This window comes from Struthio camelus, chromosome 5 (assembly GCF_040807025.1).
Source record: "Struthio camelus isolate bStrCam1 chromosome 5, bStrCam1.hap1, whole genome shotgun sequence".
Taxonomy (NCBI): domain Eukaryota; kingdom Metazoa; phylum Chordata; class Aves; order Struthioniformes; family Struthionidae; genus Struthio; species Struthio camelus.
The window spans coordinates 47,426,246-47,441,772 of record NC_090946.1 but is presented as its reverse complement, the minus strand read 5'-3'; the positions used below and the strand labels follow the sequence as shown (position 1 = coordinate 47,441,772).

The window sequence follows — 15,527 nt, the reverse complement described above, 5'->3', positions numbered from 1 at the left end:
CTACAGAGCAGTAACTGATGAAAAGACACAGTATGTACCTGTGAAAGCAGCCTTACCAGGTAACTGTCTTTATGCACTTGGCACAGTATGCTTTGAAGCTTGCCTGGCCATAAGTTATGCATTGGCCCCCTGGCATCATTTAAAAATAAATACTACAGGCTATCCATTTAGAGTTCTAAATACAGCTCAGCCATGAAATAATGTTGGGAATGTTGCAAGAGTCTGCATGCAGCATGATACCAAAGAATACTGCTATGACCTGACCAAACCTTGGAACTGACCCATTTACATTCAAAACATTTGAATGAGTCAGCAGCCCACTGCATTTCCCAGGCCTGTTGCAGACTATCGCGCAATTCCCAGATGCACTTCCTCAGATTGTGTTTGCCTCATTAACAAGGTCAGTAGTGACAGAAAGCGATACAAAGGTCAATGACCAGGAAAAGATGACAATATGCAGATTTATTTTACCTGTTTACCCATTAACCTATTCAATATACTGAAGCTGCACAGAATTGCTCTGTCTCCCATCTTCTGACTGTCTAGCAGTAATACAGGAAAGCAATATATTAAAGTGAAGTTCTTCTTTTGTTTTAATACCATAAACAGATGAAGAGCTAAATATGCTGTCTTACTACAGTGACACACACATGAGTGAACAGTTGATCACTGCCTCCCTGTCAATACCCTTGCTCCCATACTCTATAAGTAAGCAAAATTAACTGATGCCAGGAAGAACGTGTGTCAATTAGCCATGTTTTTCTCAATCCAAAGACTGGACTGCATGTAGTTGCACCCAAGCTAGCTTTATTCCTGCTAGAAGTCTAATCGTAGTGGCTGTTCAGTTGCAGCTCTGTCAGCATAAACTCTGCCAAGGCCCTGCATAAATAGACAGTGGCTGTGTAGCTTTTGAAACTGCAGCTACACTGCTATCAGTAACTGAGACTATACCCCTGTGGCTATGCTGCTATCTGAAAGCTTTCAATCTGCACTGGAGATTCTCTATATGAAGGCTATAAAAAGTTAACCGGAATAGTATGTATCCCAACTCTGATTATTGCTGAACATAAGCCTACTCCTGAACGAGGACTTCCACAAATCTAAAGGTGGACTAAATGGATTTTTGGTCTGACACAGCAAACTTGTACATTAACATTTTTACGCCTACAAGAAAAACACCAAAATCAACTAAATACAAGAAACTAACTTGTACAGCACCATGAAACCACGAAAAATTACTATTTTGCCTCTAATGTAGTGATAACAATTACTAGTTGAGAAGTGCACAGACATTCTTGCCCATTTTCCAGTTAGAAACAAAGAATCAAGTTAAGAGGAACCTCAGAAGGTCTCTAGCCCAACCTGCTGCTCAAAAGCAGGGTCAGCTATACTATTAGACCAGATTGCTTGCAGCTTTATCGAGTCCGATCTTCAAAATTTCCAAGGATGGAGATTTCACTTTCTCTCTGTGCAACCTGCTCCAATTCCATGCAACTCAGTAAAGAGTCCAGAGCTCTGTCTTCTCAGTAACATCCTCTTAAGTACTGGAAAGCTCCTGTTAGGTCCCCTTGAGCCATCTCTACTTCAGGCTGAACAAGCCCAGTTCCCTCAGCCTCACAGGGCAAGCGCTCCAAGCTCTTGGTGGCCCTCCACTGAACTTGCTTATGTGTGTCAACATCTTTCTCATACTGGGGAGCCCTAAACTAGATGCAATGCTTCATATGCAGACTAGCAAGTTCCAAGAGAAGAGGAATAATTACTACCCTTGATCTACTGGTGATGCTCATGTTGATGCAGCCACATACACTGTTCGTGCCAGCACACACCACTGGCTCATGTTTAGTCTACTGTCCGCAATTACCTCAGGACCGTTTCAGCAGGGCTGCTCCCCAGCCAGTCAGGCCCTAGCCTGCACTGTTACAGGGCGTTATTCCTTTCCAGTGCAGAACTTTGCACTAGTCCTTGATGAATTTCATAAGGTCGTTGTTTGCCCACTCTTCCAGCCAAAGTCCCTCTGAGTGGCAGCCCTGTGCTCGAGCTTATTTAGCAGATCTAGTCATCTCACTGTAGAAAGCAATAAGGTGGATCAAGCACATGACTTGATAAATCCACGCTCACTATTCCCAAACACCTTCTTCATTGTCACGGTTCTTAGTCATTAACTATAGTAATTAACTATACTGAAGCTTCTTGCTAATGTGGAAAAATATTTAGAATTTCAATTGAAACATTCAGCACCCCTTCATCAAAATGCCCATGCCAGTTTTCATTTCACTTCAATTTCTCACACACTATCGTACTAGTTTGCCCTCCACATATAGCACGTTCTTGAAAGAAACAAAAGCCTTCCCATCTCAAAGGTAAAACATAACTGAACAAGTCCAAACCTTTAAAAAAAAAAAAAAAAAAAAAAAAAGCAGTTTTTGACCACTAGGGGTAGCTCAGTAATGCTTTCTTCTTTTGAGCCTTGAGCAGGTTTCATTCCTGCCTCCACCTGAGCAAGGCAAACCTTCAAACTGTTGTACAAGCAGTCATTAAAAAAAAAAAAAAAAAAGTGCAAGACAGAGAAAAATTTTCTTCCTGTTCTCTTAAGAAGATCTACAAGGGAACCAATATAATAACCAATACCAACATTGGCTTCCAACCCATACGAGAACTGTACCATCTTAGGAATCTTCTTTTTAAATTCACCTGTGTTTGAATGTTGTATATATTTTGTTCCTAACTTCCTTCAATATTGGCTGCTCTTTTAGCTCTTCCAGCACAGATCAAACAGCACATTTTTAAAATTTATATATTAAAAAAAAATCTCACGTCCCAGAGGTTCCTCACCACTAGTTTTTTTAGGTGTATTTCCTTATGACAACTTCAGAACAATGTAATAAATTATACCCACTGAAGAAAAAAAGATCAGTAATTGACAAGACACAACTCTGCTAGTGTAGGCTTGTCATAATTTAGCAATAAATATAATTTCTGCCTACTAGATTAAGAACCTCTTAAATTTTAAATTGCCTTTTCCCTAAACACTTCTACTCAATAATGAGGATGAGATGTGATGTAGCTTAAAAAAAAAAACTAATTTTTTAGAATAACTAACATCTTTCTTATGTACTCATATTTTAACTTCTTTTGCCTCTATGAAATTCATTAAACAAAACTGAAATGCATTAAACAAAAGGCAAGTTACAGAAACATACTGAATTCATTAAGCAAAATTAAATCACACAATAACTCTTGCACACCATACCACCAGAGCTGGTCCTTTAATGAACACTGAATGAGATAAGCTGTAATAAAATACTTTAAAGATGTATTTATATACAATTATTTTTATATGCTATCCCCCTCTAGGGAGAAGAGGGGAGAGTAATTTCTTTAACTTTGAAAGATACTGTGTTAATGGGTAACACGCATTAGGACTGAAAAATATATATTTCCCAGAATATGGAAACTTTTTATTTGAAACTTTCTCCTGTATATTTCATAAATTCCCTCAGGATATGTGAAAGGTTGCAGAATTTGATTTTACTGTATAGATACACAGAATGATAAACTCCAAAGTTTACAAACTGAGGAGAGAGAGAGAAAAATAAAAAAATAAAAAAAGGAGACTTACAAGATCTCCCTCCAGGGATTTCAGCTGATGGTCTATTTCTTTCAGACGGTTTTGCTGATCACGGTGCTCCTTATTGTATCGCAGAACCCTCTCACCTGGAACGGCTTCTAGTTTTCTGTTTGCATAAGCCAGAGATTCCTGACAAAAGAAAGAATAGGCAGAAATTAAATATAAGACTTGATATTGTTTCAAACCCAGAAAAGCGTTCATTTGTTTTCTGTAAGAAAAATACAGAAATATTTAGAATAACATGTCAATTTCACAGTTAACAAATGCATAATTTTCATTATGTATTTTCTTTTAAATAAAGTAGCTAAACATCAGGCAGGACTTACTTTAATAAAAGAACTCTCTTCCTTCACATTGGAAGAGAAATTTCCTAGTCTCCATAGCTATAAACTTGATGGTTAAGTTCTGTTACAGCAATATAAATGCACAGAAAGTAGAGGAAGCGGAACGAGGGGTTCAAAAGCTTACTCCTGTTTACCATACTGGGATCAGAATAAGGCCATCGCTGACAAATCTGAGAAGGGAAAGGAAGAATCAGACCTAGAATGATTTTAGGCTTTGTTTACTGGACCTCACAGAAAATGAGAAAAAAAACTTCTCTCTGTAAGTTGAAGAATTAGTCAATGCACAGCCATTATTAAACATGTGGGTATACATTCTTCAGTAGCCTTGGATCAGAATCTGAAATTCATATCAGTGCAGAGTACATTCAAGGTTCAATGTAGTGCTGCTACATGCAAGAACAGAAAGTAATTTAGATCATTCAGAACAACAATATTGGCAAAACTACAAAGTTACAGGTAGTCGGGGGGGAAAAAAAAACAGGGTTTGCTTTTGCAAGAAAAAAAATTTGTCAGTCAGTTTAACCCAAAAGAGCATAAGCAGCCATTTAATAAAAATTATACTCTATTCATTCTTATTTTCAGAAGCAGATTAAGTAATCTTAAACCATTCAGAAAAGAATTTCATGTAGTTTCTCTGATTGGAAAGGGAAATAACTTTTGCAATTTGAATATTAAATTGCAAAATTCTCAACTACAATATATAAAAATTGTGACCATCTGAAAACAATTTTTCCTCATCAACAGATAAATTAATAAGTTCTGACATTCAAATCACAATATTAGTTCCTTGAGAATAAAAATAATTCAATACAGTACAAAACTTTCAATGTATATTTACAATCAGCAATTGTCAGCACTACCACAATCCTAATTAATTTTTCTTATAACAGACAGAGATACAAACAGCATCACCTGCTAAAGACTGGAATCTCTCCAAAGTGGGCTAAGTATGATGTGGACCATGTAAAGCCATAATTCCTAACAATGAGTGTCTAAAGCTAGGCTTTTAAATATATTAAGAGCTTATTAGTTAAATATGATGCCCAACGGCAAGAAAACTACACAACTGACGTCTATATAGAACATTAAAAAAAAACAACTTAAACTTCTGCCTATTACATGAAACAAGAATATGACCTTTTTACGTAGAATATAAATATAGAATTGGCAAAGGAACCTAGAGTATAGCAACTGAAGCTCCCTCTATCAAGAAGAATTGTTTTTGCATGGCTTTTTTCTTTAGGCGATTTTAATGCAAATGAAACCTTTCATGACAGTAGTGGGAGAAAGGAAAGAAAAGGGTGATGGCATCATATTTCACTTTTTTCTTTTTTAAAAACAAATTACAGCTATTTCTGCAATCAAATTTCTAAATCCAGTCTTGATCTGCACATATGTAGAGACACTGCCATCTGAGCTATTAGTGCTCAGCGTGGATTAGAGCCGTGGTTATAACTTGGTTTAAAAAGCAGCGTTATGAATACATCTATAAGAACATGCAATTAGTGGTATTGAGAAGTCACTAAAGGTTATATTACACTTCTCAATATTTTATTCTGGAGGTTGTATGCAAGGGACTACAAGTTGATACTTCTACATGAACTCAGCCTTCAATCAAAAAATACAGCTCAATTTGCATATAACATCTCTGGAAAATATTCCTACTGTAGAATCAGCAAGATTTAAACAGGGGACAGTAACAGGGGCCATACAATCCAAAACTTATCACCTTCGAATTCTTTAACTTCTCCGCATATTTTCCTGAAATAAAATTTTATACCGATCTGTGTCCTGGTCCTTCAGACAGTTTCGAGCATACATGTTTCACTTTATATAGAGACAGCTCAAATACTGCAAACACTTATGGGCAAGCTCTTAAGACTTCAGAAAAGTAGTGCATCCTAAGTTATTTTTCCTTTTATCATATGCAGTATGATTGCAAGCCCGGTTGCTTCTGTAGTAAGGCAACATTGTTTCATCAAAAGGAATTCACAATTGAGATAAACATGATGGCTTTATTTTCCACAAACCTTTCTTGAATAGTGATCTCTCCCATGATACCTACCAATTCTTAGAGCAGGCTGGATAGAACCTGACCTTTGAACATTTACTGGAAAACAGAAGCAAAAACAACCTGCTTCAACATTTCCACAAAAACTAACACCCACAATTTCTTTAATTCTATTTAATTCCAAGATTGCAAACTGAAATTTCTGTTAATTTCTATAAAACAATGAGCAGAAAGGTCATATGCATTCCAAATCCTACCCTACAAATCAGCACACTAATAAATAATGCAAACAATGAATAAGCAATGAATTTAGTGGGAAGCTTCACACTTTCTGAAATGTCCTCATCTCTAAAAGGAGGGGGAAAAAAAAAAAATCACAAAAATACAACACCTATAGAATGAAGTTGAATAAAACACATGACATTAACTAGACATACCTTCCTTACAGCCTAGGCGGGTGGGGGGAACAGGACATACATTGTAACACTGTGTAACCAAATATTAATTCTTCAGAATCCTTGAGAACAGAGGTTTTTAGCAGATTTTCACTGAATTTCATTCTGAAATGAAGTTTTTATGGAATTCTCAGCTTTGAAATGTAAGTTCTAATCCCTTGAGTGATAGAACACTTTTCTAAAAATAACTAACACTGAAAAAACCATGCTGGACAAAGATGTCAAAACAGAATCAAAGTTGTTAAAGGTGTGAAGGAATTCTCCTCTTTAAGGTACAGTTTAGTGGAAATACTATGGAATATGACCAATAATCACATTATTTTCACGGACTTACTCTGCTAAAGAAACATGATCAATAGGAAAGTTATACAGCTATCATAACAAAGTCTTCAGAAACAAAGTTAATAACAGAACTTAAGAACATAAGAATGACTGTCTCCAACAATATCCTGTCTCCAGGAAGAGCCGATAACAAGTATGTACACATTGGCATAGAATAAGAGCAAACCCAGAGTGATAGTTTCTTAATATACTATCCCAGACTCCAATAATTTGTAGTTCAGGGACCTCCCAAGGCAAATATTGCATATTGGCATTGAATAGGGTTTGAAAGACCTTTCTTTATATTTATTCGTGTTTCAAACCATGTACGCTTTGCATCCACAATGACCTGTGGCAGAGGCCCGCTACATAACTGAATGCTACACAAAGAAATACGCTTTTTAGCTCGAATCTGCCATTTGCTAGTTGTATTCAGTTCTTCTAGTTCCTGCATGAGATGAGATGGTTAAAATTTCTTATTACTTACTCTATCTTTGATCATCATGATTTTGCATACTTTGCAATCATATCCTCTCTTATTCTTTTCCAAACTGAAGAATGTTCTCTGTGCAAGTCACACTTGGCACAGAATCCATTCTACGCTTCTAAGCATTATTGTAACCAGTTTTCCATTTCTATAGTGCTTATGAGATATGGCTATGCTATGACTGCACAACTGTGGTACACTACAGATTTATGCAGCAGCACAGTGACATTCTCTGTTTCATTACGTATTTCTTTCAGAATTTTTCCTAATAGTCTTTTTGATATTTGACCAGTATGAAGCATTAAATTGCTGCTTTTACAGAATTAGTTCTTACAGTCTCAGTGATCTCATCTTTGAATAGCAACTGATCAGAACTCACACCACATTAGCAAAGTTATGGCTTTCCCCCGTGTACTCATTCTCTAACATTTTTCTCAAGATATCTGCATTAAATAAATGCAGGAAGCACTACTGCATGAAAAACATTTTATTGTCAAAGTTTCAAATGCTTCAAAACATTTTGTTAATCTCTAATAAACTCTGATTATCTGCACCTGCTATAATTTCTGCTTCAATTTTATTATCATTGAAACAAAGCTCGAAAAAAATCTTTGGGATGAAGCAGACAATACAAATGTTAACTATGTTACACAAGGGAAATTGCAAGTACTTAGAATAGCCAAAGCTGTAAGGACCATTAGATAAATGTAAATAACCAGTATCTGAAATAACTGATATTATTTGCTGCACGCCCTTTTCTTCAAAGTTCTAAAAATAAACAAAACCAAAACCCACCTAATGAAACATACTGGTGCATTACAATCTTTTTAAGCTACAAAACAGGCTGATCTGTTTATTAACATGCTTTTAACCATGCCTTGAGTTAGAGATACCTGTCAAAGTCTCCATCTGCTGTGGAGAAGCAGATGCATGGAGTATATTGCAGAGTTCATTAATGAAAATATTAGGATCTCTTCATAATCTTTTATCCTTTAGAGTAATTCTTTAGTTTTAAACTGTCAACTGTAACCTACTCCTATAGTTGAAAGATGGAATATTTTTCCAATAAAAGGAACCTGGTTAGGTACAAAAGAAGGCATCAAGGTAACATGCTACATTAAAGAAATTATCTTTATAAGATAATCAAGAATATGGATGTTGTTGTTTCTTCAATCACTGTCTCCATTTCATTTTATTTTCCAGCTTTTCAAATTGGTAAATGTAGTCATCACACTCAGTCTTACAATTCATATTCTTCACCCTACCATTCTCCTATTTCTTCCAGGATTACATTCAGTTTAATTTGTTTTTCCCCTAAAATACTGAGTAACACAAAAGTATTTTTTAAATATTTAATTAAGTTGGCACCAGAAGAAAGAAATGCTTCAGAGAGAAATAAAGTTCTGATGAGAAACATTTCCATGTAAAAGAGAATATTAGTCATGGAAAAGTATTCTGAATCCAGCTGGACTGATTGCACAAAAGATGAATATGCATGCTTCTCTGTAACAGCTAAACTATGGTACTGTAGCATAATTAAAGCCAGTTGTTAAAGATTTCAGAATCAGAGCACAGTTCCTATATCCAGCCAATGTAGTTACAAGTGGCAGGAAGCAGCTCTGTCATTAAGCCAGTGACGATTAAGTGTCTGCTTTGAAAGTTATATCCAGTGCAATTCTTGGAAGAAAAGAATGTGCATCTTTATGACATGTTACTCTAGGCTAATTTCATTTTAATTAGTTCTAAAATTCAAATGAAAATCCAAGCAGATGATTTAGACACCAATAATTTTGTTCACAGTTCCCCATCACTAATGCATTATATACTATTGAGCCTCAACAGATGAGATCCTCATCTCCTGCAAATCAGAAAAAATTTCAGCAGCATCAATATTTAGAAGAAAGATTGATGCCACTGAAATTAGACTCTTCTCCAAAATAAAGGGTATTCTCCTCCCAGTTTACACTTGTGTTCCATAACAATTCTTGACATATTGGAAAAAAGTTTTCAGCATTACATATGTAGTTCTTACACTAATCTTCTTTATTCAGTATTTCTAAACACAGATCTGAGTAAGTACTGTCCAGTGATAGGAAACAGCAATTTATCTGTAATTTAGGTTTGGTTTTTTTTTTTTTATAGTAACACTAGAACCTTAATTAAAAAAGCCACACTCCCTGGAAACAAATACTGCAGTGCATTCAGATTTGCCTTCCACAGTGCCTGTGCCAGCATCTTTATCTAGCAAGTAAGTTACCCTCAGTTAGGGGAGAAGTGGTAATGCAGTCTAGGCTGAATCCCTGAACCAGTTAGTGAAAACTTACCAGAGATTTCAGCAAGGCCAGATTCTCACCATCAGTTTTGGATATTACCAATGTCTAGTCTCACCAACAAATATGTTGCCTCTCTAAGTTTAGAATATACGTGTGAAGATTTATAAAGTAAAGTAATTTCTGCATATTTAATTCACTGTGTTAGTACCTTGAATGTCTTTCACTTCCAACTGGTTTTACAGAGCCTTCCATTGCTGTTAGTTAGTTTACCTCCTTATTTAGTTGCTGTACTCCACTGAAGAAACAACTACAAAACTTGTCCTTAAACACTTGAAATTAGTCCCAACACGGGGCAGACAGCCAGAACTATTACCTCCTTTGTTTTGCATGTGGCATTCATGTTAATGTATTACAAAACAGATCTTTTTGCAAAAGCATCACTTGGTTGATTAATTTCTTCAGATCCTTTTTCTGGATAGGAGTGCTTAGCCAGTTATTCCCATTTCATGTTGCTCATCTATTTGGTTTTCTTTCTTACATGCAGTAATTAGCACTTAAACTTTCTGAATCCATGCCTTATTTCAAAATATTTATATAATCCATCAGAATCATTATGAATTCTCATGTTATTTTCCAGAATATTTGCAACCTTTGCCAATTTAATGTCATCCACAAACTTTACTTAAAACCCTGTTTCATCAACCAACTCATTTCAGAAGAAACTAATATTATACCTAGGACATGCCTAGAACCTGTTGCTCTGGGCCTACAAGACAGGAGGAACAGATGATGTATGAGGAAAAAATATGAGGGAAGCTATGCAAGAGAATGGAAAAAAGAAAGGAAAAGAGGAGAAAGACAACTGAATGAGGCACATGGAACCAAAAAGGGGGAAAATGAGTAAATGAAATATGTTTGGGTGTTGGGCAGAGGTGAAGAAAAACATGAACCGGGTGAGAAAGGAGATACAATGAAAGAGGAAATGGGCAGCAGTTCTGAGGAAGAAACCTACTGGCTGGACCATGAAGCTAGCTGGATCAAAAGCGTAAGAATACAAGGGTACAGGAACCAAAGAGAAGTAGAACAGAGAAAGCAAAGGAAAGGCTGGGTAAAGCCAGGATTAGAACAGTTAGGAAAAAAATAAACAGAAGAAACTGCAGTTACTACAGAACATATTTTTCTAGGGACTGCAGAGAGCCCAGCATCTCAGGCTAGTCCTTCCTTTTGTCAGCACATTTGTGTTGTTTGCTGGTACTGCACCTCACTTTTCCCAGGGCAGGATGAACCTCGGTGTCATCAGTTACTCTCTTACCTCAAGCATCACATTGACAAAAGAGGTTCCAAACCTGCTACTGGCACTTATGTGGGCTGTCAAGTGGGTAGCACAACTAAATAGAATGCTTCTCATCTTGTTTGTTTTCTTCCTCCATCAGAAATACACACACAAGTAATTACGAATGAAAAGTGTATGCCTCAAGCATTAGGAAGCACCAGAACTAGGAGTGCATCTGCAGCCCTTAGTCATCTTCATTGTACATCTATTCCTCACGCTGCCAACTATCCCAGTACTTTCCAACTCTCTCAAGGTTTGAGGCTTCTCCACTTACACAAAACTGCTATCACCAGTGAAGCAATAAAAACAGAGCATGAAACAGGAAAACTAGAATGCTCGTTCTTTTTTCTTTTCTTTTTTTTTTTTTCTCCATACCTTATTACTTACTTCTCCAAGCAGTCAGAAGTACATTAAGTATGTCATAAAACAACCAAAAATATATGGTATCTAGAAGGTACTGTCAGGGAGCAGCAAGGGTCAGCTGCTTCCTAGGGATGGGAACTGAGGGGGATAACACAGCCAGCAGGACAGAGGCCTCAGCAGCCAGGGCCCAGGCCTGCAGTACCTGACTGAAGTGAGCAGGACAGTAGCAAAGCCCAAGTAAGGATCCAGAGAATAAGGCAGTATAATGATGATGAGGCAGGTCCAAGGACAAGCTGGGAAGTCAATCCACAGGTCAAAGTTAAAATTGGGTCTACTGATCACCAGGCAGGTTCACAGGAATGGGGCCAGGCCAAGCAGTCATCCCATGGGTTGGGGTCCAGATCAGGCCTTGCGAGGGTAACCAGCGTCAGACACAGCCCATTGATGGCCTGGCAGGGCTCCAGGGATGGGATGAGGCTGGGCCAGGGCAGGACCAGGACCATGGCAGGGCTGGAGACTGGCACTGCTACAGTTTCACTGGGGCAGGGACCGACAGCCCCAGGCTGGGCTGAAACGGAGGCCTAAGGCTGGGCAGGGTGGGCAGGCCCCAGGGATGTGCACAGGGACAAGGAGGGTCAGGAGAGCCCTCATGGCTCTGACAGGTACAACCTAAAACATAATACTGCAACAAATAGCAGTCATAGTCTAAACAAGGAGCTAAAAAATAGGACAAGAAATTTCAGTGAGCTAAATGATACACATTTCGATAGCTGCAAGAGAACATTTCAAACCTAAGCACAACCTGAAAGAGCTGCAATGAAATTAGATGGGGGGGAAATATCTTAGTTAGAACTACTGATGAAACAGTGGAAGTGCAGAAGGAGATCAAATGCGAGATGAAAAATGCACTCTGACTCAGATCCTACTGAAGGCAAAAGAGGTAGTGGGGAGACTAAATGGAAATGCACTACATCTTTGAAATAGTATCATAAAACAGACATTTTAACCATCCAGAAGGTGCAGAGATTAGTAGTGAATGGCTGCAAAGAAAGAAAAAACATTAGGCTCAAGAGAAGGAGTTAAGATTATCACAGACATGGGAACAAGTTAAATTTAGAATTAGCTGGAACTGATACAGAAGAAAGAACAGCACTGCCACATCCTGAACGTGGAGAACAAAATTCTTCCTCTGTGCTTTCTGTAGACTATGATAGCAACTTCACCTGGTTAGCTTTTCCATGAAGTTTCCATGAAGTGTTCCAAGTACAATGCACTCTAAGGCTATTTTTCCACCTCATTTTCTGTAGGATTTTAAGTATCTTCCTTTTTCTGATGTACTGTGAACTTATCCCAGTTCAAACGACAGAAACCGTGTCCCATCTGAGACTTCCCCTCATTTCTCATGAGAGCAGCGTCATTCCCTAGACACTGGTCTGAATTTTGTTAGCTAAGGTCTTCTCCCATCTAACAGGTTCTATGATAGAATTCAATATCATGAATCAGATTATCTTTGACGAGGTTCCAAAAAACATTCTGTATAAAGAATTCTGATATTTCTCTGTGACCTAAATATTTTCTGATATCCGAACTGATGCTCTAAAAACAGCAACAAGTTAAAAAAAGGCAAATTTATAAAAATTTAAGTTTATGAAAATATTGGTAGCTATTGCTTGTGATAGACAAGGCTGTTTTAAAAAAAAAAAAAAAAAAACGAGTGGCACTGAATGTAAATCAACTGCCTGCAAAAAAAGTTACTCTTTATGCCTTCTGATATGAAGCTCTAAACTCAAAACAGTTATTAATTTTTCAGCTACTGCCACATGTTGCTTCCTTTTTTTTTTTTTGAAAGCAACTGTAACAGGAATTTGAACACAGAAGGGGTTGAGAATTAATTCTCATACCCAAATTCAGAACTTAACAGTTATTACTCTATGCATATATCGAAGAGGAATTATTTAGGTACAACCACAAAAATAACTACAACCAAGAATGCAGAACTAAAGGCTAGATCCAGTAGAAAGCTTCCAGAGTCAGAAAGCAGTCAAGTTTCCAGAAGTTGACACAACTACTCTCTCGTCCACTTGCCATCAGAAAAAATTAGCAGCTGCAATTATATGTAAACATAAACAAGCCCAGTCATGTCATGGTGTCAGACACACTCTGACTGCACTTACCAAATCAAGCTTCACAAAGAACTTAACACTCACCTGCCCACTGTCTGAACCTCAATGAAACTGAGGCAGCCAGTAGACATCCAACCCTCTCCAGAGGGCTGACGCTCAGGACATGCAGAGAAGCAGGAATGCAGACAGTAAAGGAATTTGGAGACAAATGGAAAGGCACCAAGGAATCAGACACTTCTGGAATTAGAAATCTGCAGAGCGGCAGAGTTTGCTTTTGTTTTGTTTTGTTTTGTTTTTAAATTAGATTTGGATTTAGGCAATTAGAGTCCTTCTAAATTCTATTTTAAATAACGAAAGTCTCCTACATTTTATCTTGTATTTATTCCGTTTACAATTTTCTCTACATTTACAAAACCACCTTTAAATAGTTCCATTGTTTGGTACATTTCTTTGAAGTGACTCGCATGTGAAAGTTCATCTGAACAAAAAAAAAAAAACACCACAAAATGAAAGGAATCCTGCATGTGTTTCCCAGAGCTACAATATCTAAAAATTCTTTTATACTCCATAGACAAAATCGAAGAGCAACTAGCTTTAACTAATGAAGGTTCATTTATGGAATTAACTCTCTCTTTTTGCTTAAGTTTGGTATTATTCAAAAAGATAATGCATTACTCTTTTCTTTAAGCGTACACATAAATGCAAGCTTCCAGTCCAATACTTCATAGCTTTTTTCTGAAAAGGAAGTGACCACAATCACTTGGACCAGTGCTCTCAAGGGGAGTATTCGTCATCACAGCAATCACACTAACCTCAAGTAGATTTCTCACAACAGTGAACACAAGATCCAGCAATCATTTGCAAGCTCAGGTCCATGACCTCGAAGTTACTGCATAACCGAGTTCATGTAAGTAATTAACCATTAGAGGGAGCTGCTGTTCACACACATCAAAATGCAATTCCCCTGGATCTCTTACAGCAATAGTAAATACTACTTCAGGAGAAATAAAACCTGAAGTTCATAAAGAAGTCAATACAAAAATGAAATTAAAATGTAGTTAAAGATATAACGTTGCCTTTAAAAAGCAAAAAGAAAAAATCAGTTATTTTAACTGTTCAAAGAGATATTTCACATTAAGCGGATAACTGAAGACATAGTTTTGCCAACGTACGCTCTTACAGAGCCTCTGATACACCTGTCCTGGCTACAAACTGGAAGTTTTACAATATAAAATAAGTTTTGTGCAAGTAAGTGTGAAAATACAGACTATGGTATTCTATGTTTTATTTCACCCAGGATATTACGGACAACAACGTTACTGGGACATGGTATATGACAAATCACAGTCGTCTTTTCACAAAATCCAAACAGTCATTTCTCAAAGCTGAGATTCCAACAGCTCTTATTACTGCTGGCATGGGAAAAAGAAAACAAAGACCCTGAAAAACCAGATACACAATTTTAATATTTTCTATAGTCTTTAACATTGCTCATTGATAATTTCTTTATCATTAAGATCCTAACTGATGAGGCACCTTTGGAATGCTGAAATAAGAAGAAACCTAATTCCAGGTCCCAAAGATCAATTATCACGGACAATGTGCTACTATGTTGACCAAACCCCTGCAGCCCTTCTGCAGCTAAAGTCTGAGTTACCAACTTCTGTATATGAAATTTATTGTTAATTCCATACTTTCAACAAATACTAACAACAAGATGACAGTCCTTGAAAAATAAATCACTCAGAAACAGCAATGCATTATTTTCCATATGATTTCTATAGCCAAAGATCGCACTGAAACGACTTCATTCTTTAACACATATACTTTGAGATCAAATAGAAGATGCTAAAAAATTGCAAAAAAAGAAAATAAAAATGCCTAGTGTATTTTTATTTGCACCAGATCTCAACACACACTTCAAACAAGAAATCTGCAATACACAAGCTCTGTTCTTTAATATACCTGATAAATCTGGCTTGGAGGTTTCGAGCAAGAGCTCTGAATTGCAGAAAAATCCCCATCAGATAGTACTTGAAGCTTAATATCTATTTCACTTAGGTGATGAAATTCCATTGGTTCAGGTGTATACCCTTCTCCTGGTACTAGCCAGCCAGATGCATCTTCCTATTGAAAGATAAAGAAAACACTTAATCCTCATTCCCAAAGGAAACTGATTTTAAAGGCAG

At 37.0% G+C, this 15,527-nt stretch overlaps 1 protein-coding gene across 5 annotated transcripts in view; it reads right to left on the bottom strand.

The window, feature by feature from the left end:
• FSIP1 (fibrous sheath interacting protein 1) overlaps window positions 1–15,527 on the bottom strand; it is a 99,271-nt gene that overhangs the window by 54,188 nt on the left and 29,556 nt on the right. For all 5 annotated transcript variants that reach the window (XM_068946282.1, XM_068946284.1, XM_068946285.1 and 2 more), the window contains 2 exons: window positions 15,304–15,465; window positions 3,620–3,757 (listed from right to left, as the gene is read on the bottom strand). In XM_068946282.1, coding sequence (XP_068802383.1) covers window positions 3,620–3,757; window positions 15,304–15,465 — 300 coding nt within the window. The remainder of the gene's footprint in view (window positions 1–3,619; window positions 3,758–15,303; window positions 15,466–15,527) is intronic.